Source organism: Oryctolagus cuniculus, chromosome 2 (genome assembly GCF_051225735.1).
Source record: "Oryctolagus cuniculus isolate XC-2025 breed Fujian yellow rabbit chromosome 2, ASM5122573v1, whole genome shotgun sequence".
In the NCBI taxonomy this organism is placed as follows: Eukaryota; Metazoa; Chordata; class Mammalia; order Lagomorpha; family Leporidae; genus Oryctolagus; species Oryctolagus cuniculus.
Genome location: NC_142868.1, coordinates 69,396,624 through 69,412,627, shown reverse-complemented (window position 1 = coordinate 69,412,627; position 16,004 = coordinate 69,396,624). Strand labels below are relative to the sequence as shown.

The 16,004-nt window shown below is 41.2% G+C and overlaps 1 protein-coding gene across 7 annotated transcripts in view; it reads right to left on the bottom strand.

The window, feature by feature from the left end:
• The window catches only part of SNX25 (sorting nexin 25), a 179,655-nt gene that overhangs the window by 42,543 nt on the left and 121,108 nt on the right, over positions 1 to 16,004 (bottom strand). For 5 of the 7 annotated variants that reach the window (XR_011386313.2, XM_089325766.1, XM_089325767.1 and 2 more), the window contains one exon: positions 1,148 to 1,329. The exons of 1 other annotated variant lie outside the window; for it this stretch is intronic. Coding sequence is in view for 5 of the 6 variants with exons in the window: in XM_089325766.1 (XP_089181892.1) it covers positions 1,148 to 1,329 (182 nt within the window). In the remaining variant the exon portion in view is untranslated. Of the gene's footprint in view, positions 1 to 1,147; positions 1,330 to 14,012; positions 14,149 to 16,004 lie in introns of those variants that run through there. One more of the 7 variants, XM_089325769.1, reaches the window with a different exon arrangement.

Sequence of the window (16,004 nt, the reverse complement as noted above, 5' to 3'; positions counted from 1 at the left end):
CAAGGGAGTGCATGATGACAGTTTCCTTCAACACTAGTTTGCTCCAGGTCTTGGAAGACAAGCCAGGACTTAACGTTAGCACAGGTACTACAGGAGTAGTGGAGCAATTACTTATACTCTATCATTTAAGAATCTGGTATCAACAGACAGTTCAAAGTTTTGTTGTGCAAAAACAGTCATATATCTGTGTGTGTATATTATATGTGTGTGTATTACATATATATATATATGATTTAATGAAAAAACATTCAGATTTGTAAAATTGACCAGATAGAGGTTTTTGTATAGCTCTGCCTCTTCCTATCTATGTGGCCATGGACAGGTTATTTAAATCTACTATTTTATCACCTGAAAAGTGAGGATAGCAAGTAATAGAATAATTTATAAGATGCCTTCCACTTCAGAGGTGGTGATTTCTATCCAATTAAGAATGGATGACTTCATTAGGCCCTTACAAAAGGGGGATGGAATAACACATACATACACACACACACACACATTCCCCATGCCTACCTATCATACCTACTGCCATTCACAGAAGTCAAGGACACCAAGCAAAAAAAAAATATATATATATATGTGTATACAAACACATATATATATTTACAAACAAATATATTTTTGCACATACACATACACACTTAACCCTTAAGCAGAAAAGCTCCAACATGCAAGTTCATAGTTATAAAACATATGCCTTAAGTCAAATATTAAAAAAGTTAAAAAACTGTATGTGGTTCTGTCAGTATTTATAATAAACTTGATAAGGCTGAAACAAGAAATACAAAGTTGGGGCTGGTGGTGTGGCATAGCAGGTTAGGCCTCCATCTGCGACACTGGCATCCCATATAGGCACTGGTTCGAGACCCTGCTGCTTCACTTCTGACCTAGCTCCCTGCTGATGATCCTGGGAGAGCAGCGGAGGGTGGCCCAAGTACTTGAGCCCCTGTACCCACATAGGAGACATGGATGGGGCTCTTGGCTCCTGGCTTTGGCCTGGTCTGGCCCTGGCCATTGCGGCCATTTGGGAAGTGGACCAGCAGATGGAAGATATCTCTCTCTTTCTCCCTCCCTCTTTCTAACTCTATCTTTCAAATGAATAAAAAATAAATCCTTTTTTAAAAAAAGAAGAAGTACCAAGTTCTACCTTCTGGTTTGGAGGCCCTTCACCCTCATCCAATGTCCCATCCTCTTGCTGGTCATAGGCAGGACCTCCCAGGATTCTGATTCTCTTCTCGCATTGCTTCTTTGCCACAGTCAGCTGGTTAATATACCTTTTCATATTCCTGGCCCTCAGGAGATCAGCTTTCATTGCAGCAGTCTCTTTACCTTGAATAGGAGTGATGAACAGTGCCCAGTCAGAAGACAAGGTACAAAAGAGGGAATTCGACAACTCTGAACCAGATCAGTGTCTGATGTACTACATGTTGAACAACAGTGGATTATAAACAAAATAACAAACAGAATTCATGCTAAATACATATGTACTCCTAAATACAAATATCAGCAATTTCTAAATATTATTTCTGAATATCATCAGCAAAACTTACACAAGTGTAAAACACATTTCCATAAATCTCTGTACACACACACTCACAAATTAATGTGGCTGTGGATGTGTACTAACAGAAGTATATCATTCTGTGTGTGTGTGTGTGTGTGTGTATGCATACTTATTTACAAGATGCATTGAGTGCTCACTATGCATGAGGAACTGCTAGGCTTTTGAGATTCAGAACCAATTATCTGTTCTCACAGAACTTCTTGGTCTAGCAAGTAAGAAATCCAAAGAGTAAGGACAATTTGAAGTGTAAAATGGGCTACAAAACAAAATGAGCAAGCACCACTGAACTATTTAACAGGAGATTCAAAGCAGAATTCCTTGAGGAAAATACACTCAAACAAAAGTGAATAATGAGTACAGTACAGCAAACAGCAAGAATAGCAGGTGTGAAAGTGCGAATGCTGAGACAGGAAAGGAAACAGAGCCGTTTAGCAGATGCAGAAGGAGGCAGAAGATCCAATATGAATCCGAAGCAGGCAGGATCCAGAAGATGCAGAGCTTTAAGCCAGAGAAAGAATTCTAGTCTTTAGCCCAAGAGTACTGAGATGCTTTTAATAAAGGGATGTAAGCAGGAGTACGACAAATGTATAAACTATAATTATATAGATATTTGAAAAGATTACATAGGAAGAAGGATAAAAAAAATAGACTGGAAAGCAAAAGACTGCTAGTAGGAAAACCACTTGGGAAATGATCACAATAAAACTGAGGAGGGAGAATGGGGACTAACCAAGGGTGATGGCAATAGGGAGAACAGGAAGATCTGAGAACGACAGGCTCAATGACTGGACAGGGTGAAGGACAGGCTACCCAGGAAGAAAAAGAAAAAAAAGAGAGAGAGTGAGAGGGAGAGATGGCACATGGCTCCCAAGTTTCAGCCATGGAAGTAATAAGGCCAAATACAGAATCAGAGAATACTGGATAAAAACAAGTTCATGGAAGACCTTCACCTTTGGAAAATGTCACAGATATATCTTCCAAAGCGGTCTGCAATACCTTCCACCTCACACACTCTTTTTACAGTGTCACTCTGACAATTTTTGCTCTGAAAATTAGGATATGTGCTTCCTTTTCTTGAATCTGGGTGGGCTTATGATTAAGAAGTGATGCTATGACTTCCAAGGCTAGATCGGTAAGGTCCTAAAGTCCATGGTCTTGGAGCTTTGAGCCACTTGCCCTATCACTTCCACCCTTTGGCAAAGCCTAAACAATCAGTCAAGGGAAAGATTTGTATGGGAAGGAAATGAGGCTCCCCAATCTACAGCCCTGGCTGAGATCTTGGCTCAAGGTGAGTTTGTCATTTGGAAAGTGTATCATTCTGCCCCAGTCCAGCCACTTGAATTGATACTCTATGAAGCAGAATCATTTCTCCCAAACTGCAGATATATAATCCAAATAAGTGACTGCCGAGATACTGTGTTTTAGGATGTTTTACATAGCAGAAGATACCAGAACAGGCAAAAATGAATCTGAGGGTTTTTAGCTGAGTGGAGACATAATGTCTGGAGTTCAGAAATGTTCAGCTCTGGGATGGTAACTAGCATCATGTGACTGGGTAAGACAACTCAGAAATAAACAAAAAGATTCCAGGACATAATCTAAATATACCCTACATTAAATAAGGGGCAGGGGAAGGAAGAGGCAGGCATGTTATTTATTTACACAATGCTGTACCTCCAGCACCTACAATAGTACTGGCAACACAAAAGAACTCTAAATATTTGCTGACTAGGTTAATGAACTTTGTCAAATGTTACTGAGAGGTCAATAACAATATGTATACTTAATTTTAAAAGATGACAAAGCATTGAAAAATATCTTGTGAAGAGTGGGTTGGCTTTGCATATACAATTTTTTTTTTTTTTTTTTTTTGGACAGGCAGAGTGGATAGTGAGAGAGACAGAGAGAAAGGTCTTCCTTTTGCCGTTGGTTCACCCTCCAATGGCCGCTGCGGCTGGCGTGCTCCAGCCAGCGCACCGCGCTGATCCCAAGGCAGGAGCCAGGAATTTATCCTGGTCTCCCATGGGGTGCAGGGCCCAAGCACTTGGGCCATCCTCCACTGCACTCCCGGGCCACAGCAGAGAGCTGGCCTGGAAGAGGGGCAACCGGGACAGAATCCGGCGCCCCGACCAGGACTAGAACCCAGTATGCCGGTGCTGCTAGGTGGAGGATTAGCCTATTGAGCCGCGGCGCCTGTCAGCATATACAACTTAAAAGCAGGCTAGGGGAAGTAGAGGCATTTATTTTTTAAAGACAGAATTGAGTTGGCTTTGATGCTGATGAAAATAAACCAGTTAAAAATTAAGAGAGATGGTAGATAGCAAATGGAATCCAGAATACAAGATGAAGAGATTAGGTCTGGAAAAAGCCCGTGCTGTTCACTGTAGTAACACGGAAGGCAGAACAGACAGATGTAGACAAAGGAAGTTTGGAAACATGGCAGGAGGCTGGGGTATTTCCTTCTTATTGATTCTGTTTTTCCCAAGTAAGTGAGGTTATCTGCACAGAATGAAGTGGGTAAAAGGGTGTATATCAGAGGCCTGAGAAAAGCTGTGGAAATACGAAATCTGTGGGATGCAGAAGAGCAAATTCACTTCAGATACTTGGTAAGATTGTTAAGACAATGTTCAGGGTCTAGGTTGAACACTCAATATAAATATTCCTTCTTAGGTATGGTACTCATGTATTTAGGCAGCTCATATCACATTCTCTGGAGGTAAATCCTTATAGACCAGGCTTAGATTCAGAACTGCCAATAACAAGAAGAGGGTCTATGTTTTGTTTCTTGGTGCTAAGCCATGCTTCCACACATCCCAGCTGGAAACCTCCCAGTCCCTAGGGTGACCATTTACCCTCTCGAGTCCCACTTAGTCAATATGTGCAAATGCATAAAAGAATCTAGATAAGATGAGAAAATTAATTTTAAATTAATTTTAAAAACCTAGACACAACACCATGCACTGTCAAGGGTAGCTTTTTTAGTACTTAACACAAAACATCAGAGGTAGACATCAGGTCAGTAGAGGACCTTGTTCCAGAGACTCTGTCAGATATTATAGGATGTTTTTCCATATGTGTGCTAAGGAAATGTTTGCATTTGACTTTGAACCTGTCCTATTCATGGCTATTAGAGAGACCCTGATCAAAGAACTCACTAATTCAGCACTTATCTTAACAAGAAAAAACAATATTTCACTTTTTTTTTCACCTTTGTAGATGCATAAAGGTAAATGGATTTGGCCCTAAATTTAGTCTACTGCAAACTAAGGTGCTTTGTAGGTGTACCTAAAGAAGAGCTCATTTTTAAGAAAAATTTTTAATTTTTAAACATACATCCTTAAACCCTAAATTTTGTGCATAACATTTAAATAACCCTAAAAATCAGGGACAAAAGTTATCTTTTATGAATCAAACTTAGACCTTAATTTAAATTTTGTGTTGAAATATGCTAATAAGGAGAGACAGACAGCTATAAGAGGAAACCAAAACACATTTATCAACCACTATATTCTTTGTCCCTCAAGAAAGCTTAAAAGCCTTTCTAAAAAGGACAAAAAAAATAGAAGAAAATTCCAAAGAAAAAGAAGAAAGACAGAGAATAAACCTTCCCCTAAAACCCAGCTGCAAGGCTGAGAAGAATATTCTCGTGTTCTGCTTGAATGTGGCCTGCTCACGTGAATGCATTCTGTTTGTTAAAGGGCAATACAATGCCATTGTCTGATCACAAAGCTTGCTGCTAACAAATGCAACAGCAGCTTGTTGCTTAGACAATTCTGTTTATCTTTTCCTTAGAAAAGGAATGCCACATTTAGAGCTGAATGACTAACATGAACTTCGTGCAGCCCAACCTTATGGTGTGCAAAAATCCTTGTAAACCCAGTGATGCAGAAGAGTAAGTTTCTTTGTGGCCTTAAAACCCATTCATCCAAGCAATATTCGCATCAAGAAAAGTCTAGGCCAGAGAGTGTGTAACAACTCAAGCCTGACCCATGTGGCGGTTAGTCTGCAGGTACCAAGGCACTGCATTGTTAAAAACTCCGTTAGTCACACAACATTTGATCTAGCTTTAAAAAGAAGGCCAAGATGATAAACCGTGGCCAGTGACACACTAGATGGCAGTGGCCCTTCAGACTCTCAAAGAATGGATGCACAAGTGATGTAATATTCTAAAGCAATTAATTCTAAATATCCACTGCTTTTTTTCTCCTACAGAGTCCAGATTGTACTTAGATCAGAGCAAAAGGAAATGGGCTAATTTGTTGAAAAAGACACTTAGATTGGACATTAGGTAACCCTTCTGGCTATAAAAACATCACAACAGATTTACTAACATCATGGAAATGCTTTTTGCTATAAATCTTCTACCCATGATAGAGTTCATCTTCAAGCAAGTGAATTGCTTGCCATAGAACAAAAATGCCAGCAAGTAACTGTTGAGTGCTATTTCCAATGAGGCAACAGAGAGTGAAGTAACACAGTGCAAACTAAAGACTCCAGAAACAGCACAACTGGAATAAAATGGCACCACTGTATTTCTTAGGCAGTACAAAATGTCAACAGTAGAATATTTTTCTTCTCTCATAGCATGCTGTCACATTCCAAGGCATATACTAAGAGCGGCATCATCAGGAGGTGGTCTGAGGAATTCAATGGATAACATGGAGTATGTTTTCTCAATCTCAGCATTACTGACATCTGGTCTGGGTAATTCTTTGAGAGGAGATGGCTTATCCTGTATATGATGGGCTATTTAGTAGCATCCCTGGCCTCTACCACTAGATGCCAGTAGTACCCCTTCCCACACAGGTGACAACCAAAAATCCCTCCACACACTGTCAAACTTTACTGAAGGGCAAAAGCTCCCCCAACTTGGTGCCCCTGGGAAATACTGATACAGACGCATGACTTCTGTGAGGAGGAGAAGGACAAGGCTGTACACTCCCTCTTTTCTCCAACTCCTCAGAATGGGTTCTCCTCTCCAGACTCTCCCCAGAATGCCACAGGTCTTCTCAAGATCCCCTGGGCAATGGAGGTGAAGGAGTAGAGACTTAACTGTGCTAGAAAATGCTCGACCTCCACTCCTCAACCTGCAAGCATATGAACAGACTAATCAGTCTTTGGATCTTCCTTGTACATTTAAAGACAAGTCCTACCAAATCCTCTTGATAGGAGGATTCAAGAAACAGGTATGCATTTACTTAGTGATTAGGCAAGATTCAAAATGAGAAATGGTGCTTGACTTCTTAATGTGAAGCTGGCAGCAATTCTCGGTAGTAACTAATCATTACAGACTTCTTCAAGATTACCTGAAAATCACCTCAGAAGCTGCCTAGGAACTCAAAAAAAATATTTACTTTACTTTCCAACTTGAGGCTGGTATGTTCTTGCGTAAAAAGAACAAATGGGATTCTCTTATCACACCAAACGCCTGAAATTTCAGTCTAAAGTATCACTCCACTTAAGTGGAAAGTATATTCAAAAAATAAGCAGAAATCACAGCAGGAATTGGTAGTTGAACCACTCACTTTATAAAGGGGAACACTAAAGAGATTTTACAGGGCTTATATAGCCTAGTCAGGATGTGTCTACAGCTTTCCCTTTAGTTCCTTCAGTGTCTCAAGTGCTGGAACTTCTAGCTCTTTCCTTTGTTTAAGGTCTTCCTTCATTCTTGCAGCATATGCTTAAATATGATATCAATTAAATCCACATGTTACATTTTTTTGTTGTAAGCAGAATCCTGCCCCCAAATTAATACAGTGAGTTGGGAAGATTTGAGATACACACTTAGGATATAAATTTAACCCATAAAATTTCTAAGTTTTGAGCATGATTCTCAAACATCTACCCGTGTGAATGTGTAACAGGAGAAGAGTCCAGGACCAGGAATTAGAAGTCTGGGATTTAAGTTCCAGATGTGTGTGTGATGAACCAATCCTATTCAAACTGGGTAAACTGTTTAATGTCTCTGGATTTGAACTTAATCTGTATAGAATGCAGGTGTTAGAAAATATGATGACTAAAGTATTCTTGGGAGAGAGAGTAAGAACAGAGGTGGCTATACAATCATGAGCCTATAATGAGTGAAATCGAAGTGCTGAGCTCTAAGTCCTTCGTGGCAGAGAAGGGATGGGAGTAGACAGTGATGTTGGGAAACAGACAGCAGGCACTGGAGGCTATAATACTCACAGCATGAGGGCAGGACAGGAAGAAATTGACAAGAGCCCCTGCACCAACTTCAGAGAAACAGCCTGAGGTCCTGTCTTAGCCAGTTCAGCCTGATGTAACAAAATAACCACAAACTGGGTAGCTTATAAGCAACAGAAATTTATTTCTCAAAGTGCTGGAGGTTGGGAAGGGTAGGGCAGCCTCCCTGACCTCTTGTATTAAGGCGCTAACTCCACTGATGCAGTGGACCTAGTCATCACCTTGTGATTAGGTTTCAACATATGAATTTTAGGAGACACACATATTCAAACCATGGCAGGTCTGCTCTTAGATTGGGTCATTCACAAATTAGGTACTATTTGCATTACTTTACACAATGCTAGAAAAACATACTACATCAAAGCATTAGAAAGGACCCTGGGAAGTCCACTAGAGTCCACAGGTTAGATCCCTTCTTTCAGGCAGGGTACCTTTTAAATTCTAGATTGGACAAAGAAGGTATTACCATGGTAAATTAGCACTGTTCAACTCACAGTGCCAACTCATATAATACTGTTAAGAAATAATGCCCGGGGCCAGCGTTGTGGCCCAGCAGGTTAAGCTGCTGCCTGTGATGCTGGCATTCCATATGAGTGCCAGTTTGAGTTCTGGCTGCTCCGCTTCCCATCTAGTTCCTTGCTAATGTGCCTGGGAAAAAAAAAAAAAAAAAAAAAAAAAAAAAAAACAGAAAATGGCCAGAGTGCTTGGGCTCCTGCTGCCCACCTGGGAGACCTGGATGGAGTTCCAGGCTCCTGGCTTCATCCTGGCCCAGCCTTGTGTGGGCCATTGTGGCCATTTGGAGGTTGAACCAGTGGATTAAAGTTTTATCTCTCTCTCTCTCTCTCTCTCTCTCTAACTCTACCTTTCAAATAAATGAATCTTTTTTTAAATAAATAATTCCTAATGAAAATCATGATTCTTATGAGCAAGGAACAGTGCAGTGATTGTGTGTTTATGTGTGCATTCAAAGTGTTTTCAGAAGTCATGGAAAATGAAATTAAAGTGCTCGCTTCGGCAGCACATATAGTAAAATTGGAAAATGAAATTAAAACCTATTTTTCAGTTTCTATTAACTTTTGGAAGACTCCTTACATACACATATTGGATATATTCTGTAGTTCTACAATTCTACTTAATATATTCAATTCCAAAACTGTTTGGTTACAATCTGAAAAAAAAAATTTAGTTATATGTGGATAAGATGTACATTTTAACCAAATGAATAAAAAGACAAAGTCTCTACACTGTTATCATTCCAAGTCCATGTACTATTTATATATAGCAGTTTCCTGCACACTCAAATTAATTTCATGTCCTCTGCTGTAACCAGCTGCATGAATGTTACCCTCAAACCACTTTAACTGCTGTTGACATTTTAGGATTTAGAACAGTAGTGACTAAAGCTTTAGAGGGTGCTGATGTACTCAGCTTATATAGGTCAAACTGCAGGGGAAATTCTGCATAGATCCCATGACTTCTAGAATTCCTATACTTGGTCAGCTTATTTTAACATTTCTCAACTACTCTGGCTGTTCTGTGTAGTTGCAAATAAAAAGCTAAAGAACTGGGGACTAAAATGCAAATGTCAATATTTCACTGTCTCTGTATCAACTACAGTAGCCTTTTTTTTTTTTTTTTTTTTGACAGGCAGAGTTAGACAGTGAGAGAGAGAGACAGAGAGAAAGGTCTTCCTTTGCCATTGGTTCACCCCCCCAAATGGCCGCTACAGCCAGCACACTGTGCCGATCCAAAGCCAGGAGCCAGGTGCTTCCTCCTGGTCTCCCATGCGGGTGCAGGGCCCAGACACCTGGGCCATTCTCCAGTGCCTTCCTGGGCCACAGCAGAGAGCTGGACTGGAAGAGGAGCAACCAAGACAGAATCCGGTGCCCCGACCAGGACTAGAACCCGGAGTACCAGTGCTGCAGGCGGAGGATTAGCCTAGTGAGCCGCGGCGCCGGCCCTACAGTAGCTTTTTAAGTATAGTTCCTAGATAAACAACAGCATTTCCATGGACTCCGTAAGGAATGCACATTCTTGGGGTCCACACTAGACCTACAGAATCAGAAACTTTTTGGTAGTGTGTAATTTGAGAACTACTGCTCTGCAGGTTAAGACTAAACATCATAGGACAGCTTCAAGGTTCTTTAGGGATGGCCCTGGTCTACCTATCAAGCTTATCTCTCCACTGTATGCCAAGCACTAGCATAGTGTCTCACCTGACAGAATCCTTAAGCATGAGACCATTTCACAGTTTTCTTTTTTGTGTATGTATATGTGGTACCAATCTACTCATATCCATCTGACTGGCACAGAGAGGAGTGAGTCACAAAACTGTTGTGACTCAATTCAGTCTTAATTTTAAGAGAAAGTCTTGCTTGAGCTCTGCACCATGTAGACCTGATCATGCCAATCTTTTTTTTTTTTTTTTAAGATTTATTTATTTAGGGACCAGCACTGTGGCATGGTGGGTAGGGCTGTCACTTGCAATGCGCGCATCCCATACAGGCACTGGTTCAAGTCCCAGCTCCTCCACTTCCAAGCAAGCTCTCTGCTATGGCTTGGGAAAGCAACAGAAGATGGTCCAAGTCCTTGGGCCCCTGAACCTGCGTGGGAGACCCGGAAGAAGCTCTTGGCTTCTGGCTTCAGATCGGCCCAACTCCGATTGTTAGGCCACTTAGGGGTGAACCAGCAGATAGAAGAGTTCTCTGTCTTTTTGCCTCTGCCTCTCTGTAACTCTCTGCCTTTCAAATAAACAAATAAATAAATAATTTTTAAAAAGATCTATTTATTTATTTGAAAGGCAAAGTTACAAAGAGAGAGGAACAGAGATCTTCCATCTGTTGGTTCACTCCCTAAATGGCTGTAATGGCCCAGGCTGCACCAGGCTGGAACCAGGAGATCTTCATCTGAGTCTCCCACGTGGGTACAGGGGCCCAAGCACTGGGGTCATCCTCTGCTACTTTCCTAGGTGCCTTAGCAGAGAGCTAGATCAGAGTGGAGCAGCCAGGTTTTGAACCAGTGCCCATATGGAATGCCAGTGTTGCAGGCAGTGACTTTACCTACTATGCCACAATGCTAGCCCCCTGGAACATGCAACTCTTACTACACTTATCAAATACCACTGTCATTTTATACACATGCTCACCTATTTCCCCATTAGACTATGACTTCCTTTAAGTCAAAAACAGTTGTACCCATTCCACTGCTGTACCTAATATATAATAGCACTCAAAAAATGTTTCCTGAACAACTGAAGGCCCTCTTCTGGTCATGGAGATACCACCTAGAGTACATTCTCTACTGATTGAGGGGTCCTAAGAGAACACAAGAGGACTGGGGAGTCAGTATTCAGAGAAGAAAAGAGACAACAGGTATAAAAGATAAAGGATAAGTAGGAGTTACCTAGGCAGAGTGATACTGAGAGTAAGGTAGCATTCCAGGGAGAGGAAACAGATTGTACAACAAATACACTGCAGGAGTAATGAAGGTGCATTTAGGAAACAGAAAGTTAGTGTGGCTGGGTGCAGACAAAAGAGGTGGAAGGCAGGAAATAAATCTGAAGATAAGGATCGGGGCCTGAGCAAACCAGACCTTGTATGTCACATCAAGGAGTTCATAAGAACTAAAATAAAAAGAAAATGAAGAGTTTTAGATGCAGAGGTGACATGGTAATCTTTTTTTTTTTTTTTACAATAACTATTACTTCAACATGAACAACATATTAAATAGGGGAAAGAGTGTATAAAGAGGCCAGTGAAGAAGTTATGGTCATAGTTCAAGAGACTGGTAGTAGAAAATGATAGTTTACAGAAAGAGAACAGAGTTGAAATATCTTTATATGGTATTACCTGTACGAAGATAATGGACTAGAGAAGTTTACAAGGGAAAGGAATCAACCAGGGATTGTATAATGAACTAAATTATGTGTTCCCCCCAAATTCATGTTGAAACTCTATCCCCCAAATAAAAGTTTTAGGAGGTGGGGCCTTTAAGAGGTTTAGGCAAGATTTTGAGAGTGCAGCACGAATGAAGGGAGTAGACTGCTATAAAAAGAAGACCAGAACAGGACTCCTCCTCTCTCCCCACCCTGACTGAGGATATGGCAAGAAGGAGGCTATCTACAAACCAGCAAAGAAGGCTTTCATCAGACACCAAATCTGCACCACCCCGCCAGCCTCTGGAACTGTGAGAAATGAACATTTGTTGCTTAAGTCACCCAGTTCATAGTATTATTTTATAGTAGCTCAAACTGACTAAGACAGATAGGGATGCCATTCACTGAGACAAGAAACCAGCGGGAATCAGCTATGTGTGAATTTGCTTTGGATTTTTGTCAGATGGAGCTACATTTGGGATAGCTAAACAGAAATGCTGAGTAAGCAGAAAAGCAAGCATAGAGATCTATAGAAAGAAATCTGGAAAATCGTCAGCATAGAGAGAGTAAAGGATCATAGAGCAGTGCTACCCAACAGAGCTTCCCTGATGATGGAAATTCATCATCACTGTGTCACTGCTGAGTACTTGAAATGTGGGTGATACAACCAAGGAAATGGATTTACACTTAAATTGTCACACGTGGCTAACATCTACTACAGCAGACAGCACAGGTACATCTAAAAGCTGAATAGCGAAGTGGGCACTTGGAGTAGTGATAAAGTCATTATTTGGGACACCACATCATACATCAGAGTTAGGGTCTTGGCTTGAGCCTACTTTGAATCTTGGCTCTTCTATTTCAGCTTCCTGCTAAGGCACATTTTAGGAGGCAGCAGATGAAGGTTCAACTACTTGTGTGTCTGCCACCCATGTGGGAAACCTGGAATGAATTCTGGTCTCCAGACTGCAGACTGGCCTCCTGCTCTGGCCATTTCAGGCATTTGAGAAATGAGCCAGTAGATGAAAATGCTCTCTCACTCTCTGTCTCTCTTTTCTCCTTTCTTAAATAAAATGAAAAAAAAAAAAAAGGCTAAAGAAAGATAAAATAAACCAGAAAATCCAATAAAAAACTAGAATATGAAAGAGTGTTAGAGGGCCCATGCTGTGGAGTAGAGGGTAAAGCTGCTGCCTGCAGTGCCAGCATATGGGCGCCAGTTTGCATCCCAGCTACTCCACTTCTGATCCAGCTCTCTGCTGTGGCCTGGGAAAGATGGCTCAAGTCCTTGGGCTCCTGCACCCATGTGGGAACTCTTGGCTCCTGCCTTCCGATCAGCACAGCTCTGGCTGTTGTGGCCATCTGGGGAGTGAATCATCTGATGGAAGACTCTCTCCCTCCCTCTCTCTTTCTTTCTCTCTCTCTCTCTCTCTGCCTCTGCCTCTCTAATAAATAAATAAATCCTAAAAAAAAAAGAAAGAAAGAAAGACAGAGTGTTAGCCATGGCAACTTCGATTTTTAAGATAGGAGCAAACCACAATGTCAAATGCTGCCAAAAGGTCAAAGGTGTAAACTGAACAAAGTTCACTGAAATTAGCTAGTTGGACTAGCTAAACTTCATAAATCCCAACGGACAAGCAGTTGCTGTAACCAATGGTAAAATTCAGGCCCTCATCAGTACATTTGGCCAGGTTTGAATGATAACATAAAGTCAGTGGCGGAGCCAAGATGGCAGAATAGTGAGGGCACACACCAATAGTCCGGGAAAAGATAGTTTAATAAAAGTGGAGTTACGGTAGCCTCAGGAAAAGGATCAGGAAAAAACTGCAGAGGAAACTCTTCTGGATCTAGTGGCTGTGACTCAGAGGACCTACGGGGAGAGCAAGGTAGCCCACCGCATGGAAGCCGAGCCACGGGAGCCACTGGAGCCGCTGGAGCCGCTGGAGCCGCAGAGTCTGCGCGCCAGTGCAGGAAAGGGAGGTGAGACAAAAACCTCTCAGTAACCCGAGACACTGGCGGGGAAAGGCAGAAAGAGCCTGCAGAGAACGAGGCCTGAAACCCCACTGGGGAAAATTCACTAGGCTGGCTGGAGGAGAGAAAAAATTGAATAAATAAGGGGAACCTGCACGGACATTAGCCTCTCTCTCCACTCACCTTACAAAGCCAAGCAAGACAAAGGGCAGGTGCCATTTTACATAAGTAAAGCGGCTCATGCCATTTTGCATATGTAAAGTGGGTGCCCCGCATTAGCCAAGCAGAAAAACCTGACTCTGGTGGGGAGAAATAACAGGAGGTTAACACCTAATGAAACTGTGGAGCTAACCAACTGAGACTGAAAAACTGAGGGGGTGGGGGGGAAACGAGAGAACTCACCTAGTACACAAACTCCATAACCTGGGCAACCTGGTGAGAGACTGTGGTGAAATCTGAGACCACACTGAGGGCTGCATAAATTCTTTGTGTGGTCCCAGCGGTAAGCAAACGAATACCCACAGGGGCCAGATTTCATACATCAACTACTCTCAATTCCACTCAGCTGTGTGGAATTACTTCCCAACTGAGTCAAAAAAAAAAAAAAAAAAAAGAGAGAGAGAGAGAGAGCAAGAGAACAATCAGGGTGAATCACCTTTGGCACACCCTTAACCCTGAAGAACCAAACAGAGCTCTCTGGCCACACCCATCACAGCCTCTAAGGATCCATCAAAAGCAGACAGTCCTCTTAATCTAGAGTCACGGTATAATGAGAAAAAACACCACACCAAAAAAACCAAAGAATATCTCCAATATGCCAAACAACAAACGCAAAAGCCGAGGTAACAAGAACAAGGAAGACACTATGACACCCCCAAAGGAAACAGACACCCCAATTCAAGATTATGAAGATGATGAGATAGAAGAAATGTAAGAAGCAGATCTCAAAAAATTGATAAGAACATTAAGAAGTTCTCAAAAACAAATTCTCGAACTACAGAAATCCTTAATGGACAAGATAGAAAATCTCTCTCATGAAAATGAAATATTAAGGAGGAATCAAAATGAAATGAAACAACTAGTAGAACATGAAACTATGATAGTGACAAGAAATCATAATGAAATGAAGAATTCAATAGATCAAATGACAAACACATTAGAGAACCTTAAAAACAGAATGGGTGAAGCAGAAGAGAGAATATCAGACTTAGAAGACAGAGCACAGGAAAATATACAGTCAAACCAAAGAAAAGAAGAGGAAATTAGAAAACTAAAAAATATTGTCGGGAATCTTCAGGATACTATTAAAAAAACCAACATTCGGGTTCTAGGAGTTCCTGAAGGCGTGGAGAGGGAGAAAGGATTAGAAGGCCTTTTTAGTGAGATATTATCAGAAAATTTCCCAGGTTTGGAGAAGGACAGAGACATCCTAGTACAGGAAGCTCATAGAACCCCTAATAAACATGACCAAAAGAGATCCTCACCACGACACGTTGTAATTAAACTCACCACAGTGAAACATAAACAAAAGATCCTAAAATGTGCAAGAGAGAAATGTCAGATTACTCTCAGAGGATCTCCAATCAGACTCACAGCTGACTTCTCATCAGAAACCCTACAAGCTAGGAGGGAATGGCGAGATATAGCTCAGGTACTAAGAGAGAAAAATTGCCAGTCCAGAATATTATATCCTGCTAAGCTCTCATTTGTGAATGAAGGTGAAATAAAGACCTTTCACAGCAAACAGAAATTGAAACAATTTGTCACCACTCGTCTAGCCCTGCAAAAGATGCTTAAAGATGTGTTACACACAGAAACACGATCATCAATATGAAAGAAGGTAAATGAAGGAAACCTCACACCAAAAGATCACAGGAAGTTCAAAACATATATTAGAAGATATCTTTGGCAAATGGCAGGGCAAAGTTACTACTTATCAGTAGTCACATTGAATGTTAATGGCCTGAACTGTCCAGTTAAAAGACACCGATTGGCTGACTGGGTAAAGGAACAAAACCCATCTATTTGCTGCTTACAAGAAACACATCTTTCCAATAAAGATGCATATAGACTGAAAGTGAAAGGCTGGAAAAAGATATACCATGCCAACAGAAATGAAAAAAGAGTGGGCGTAGCCATCTTAATATTGGACAACATAAACTTTACCACAAAAACTGTTAGGAGAGACAAAGAGGGGCACTATATAATGATCAATTCAACAGGAAGATATGATTATCAATGTATATGCACCTAATTACAGGGCACTGGTTTATTTAAAGGATTTGTTAAGGGACTTAAAGGGAGACTTAGACCCCAATACAATAGTACTGGGGAACTTCAATACTCCACTCTCAGAAATAGACAGATCAACAGGACAGAAGAGCAACAAGGAGA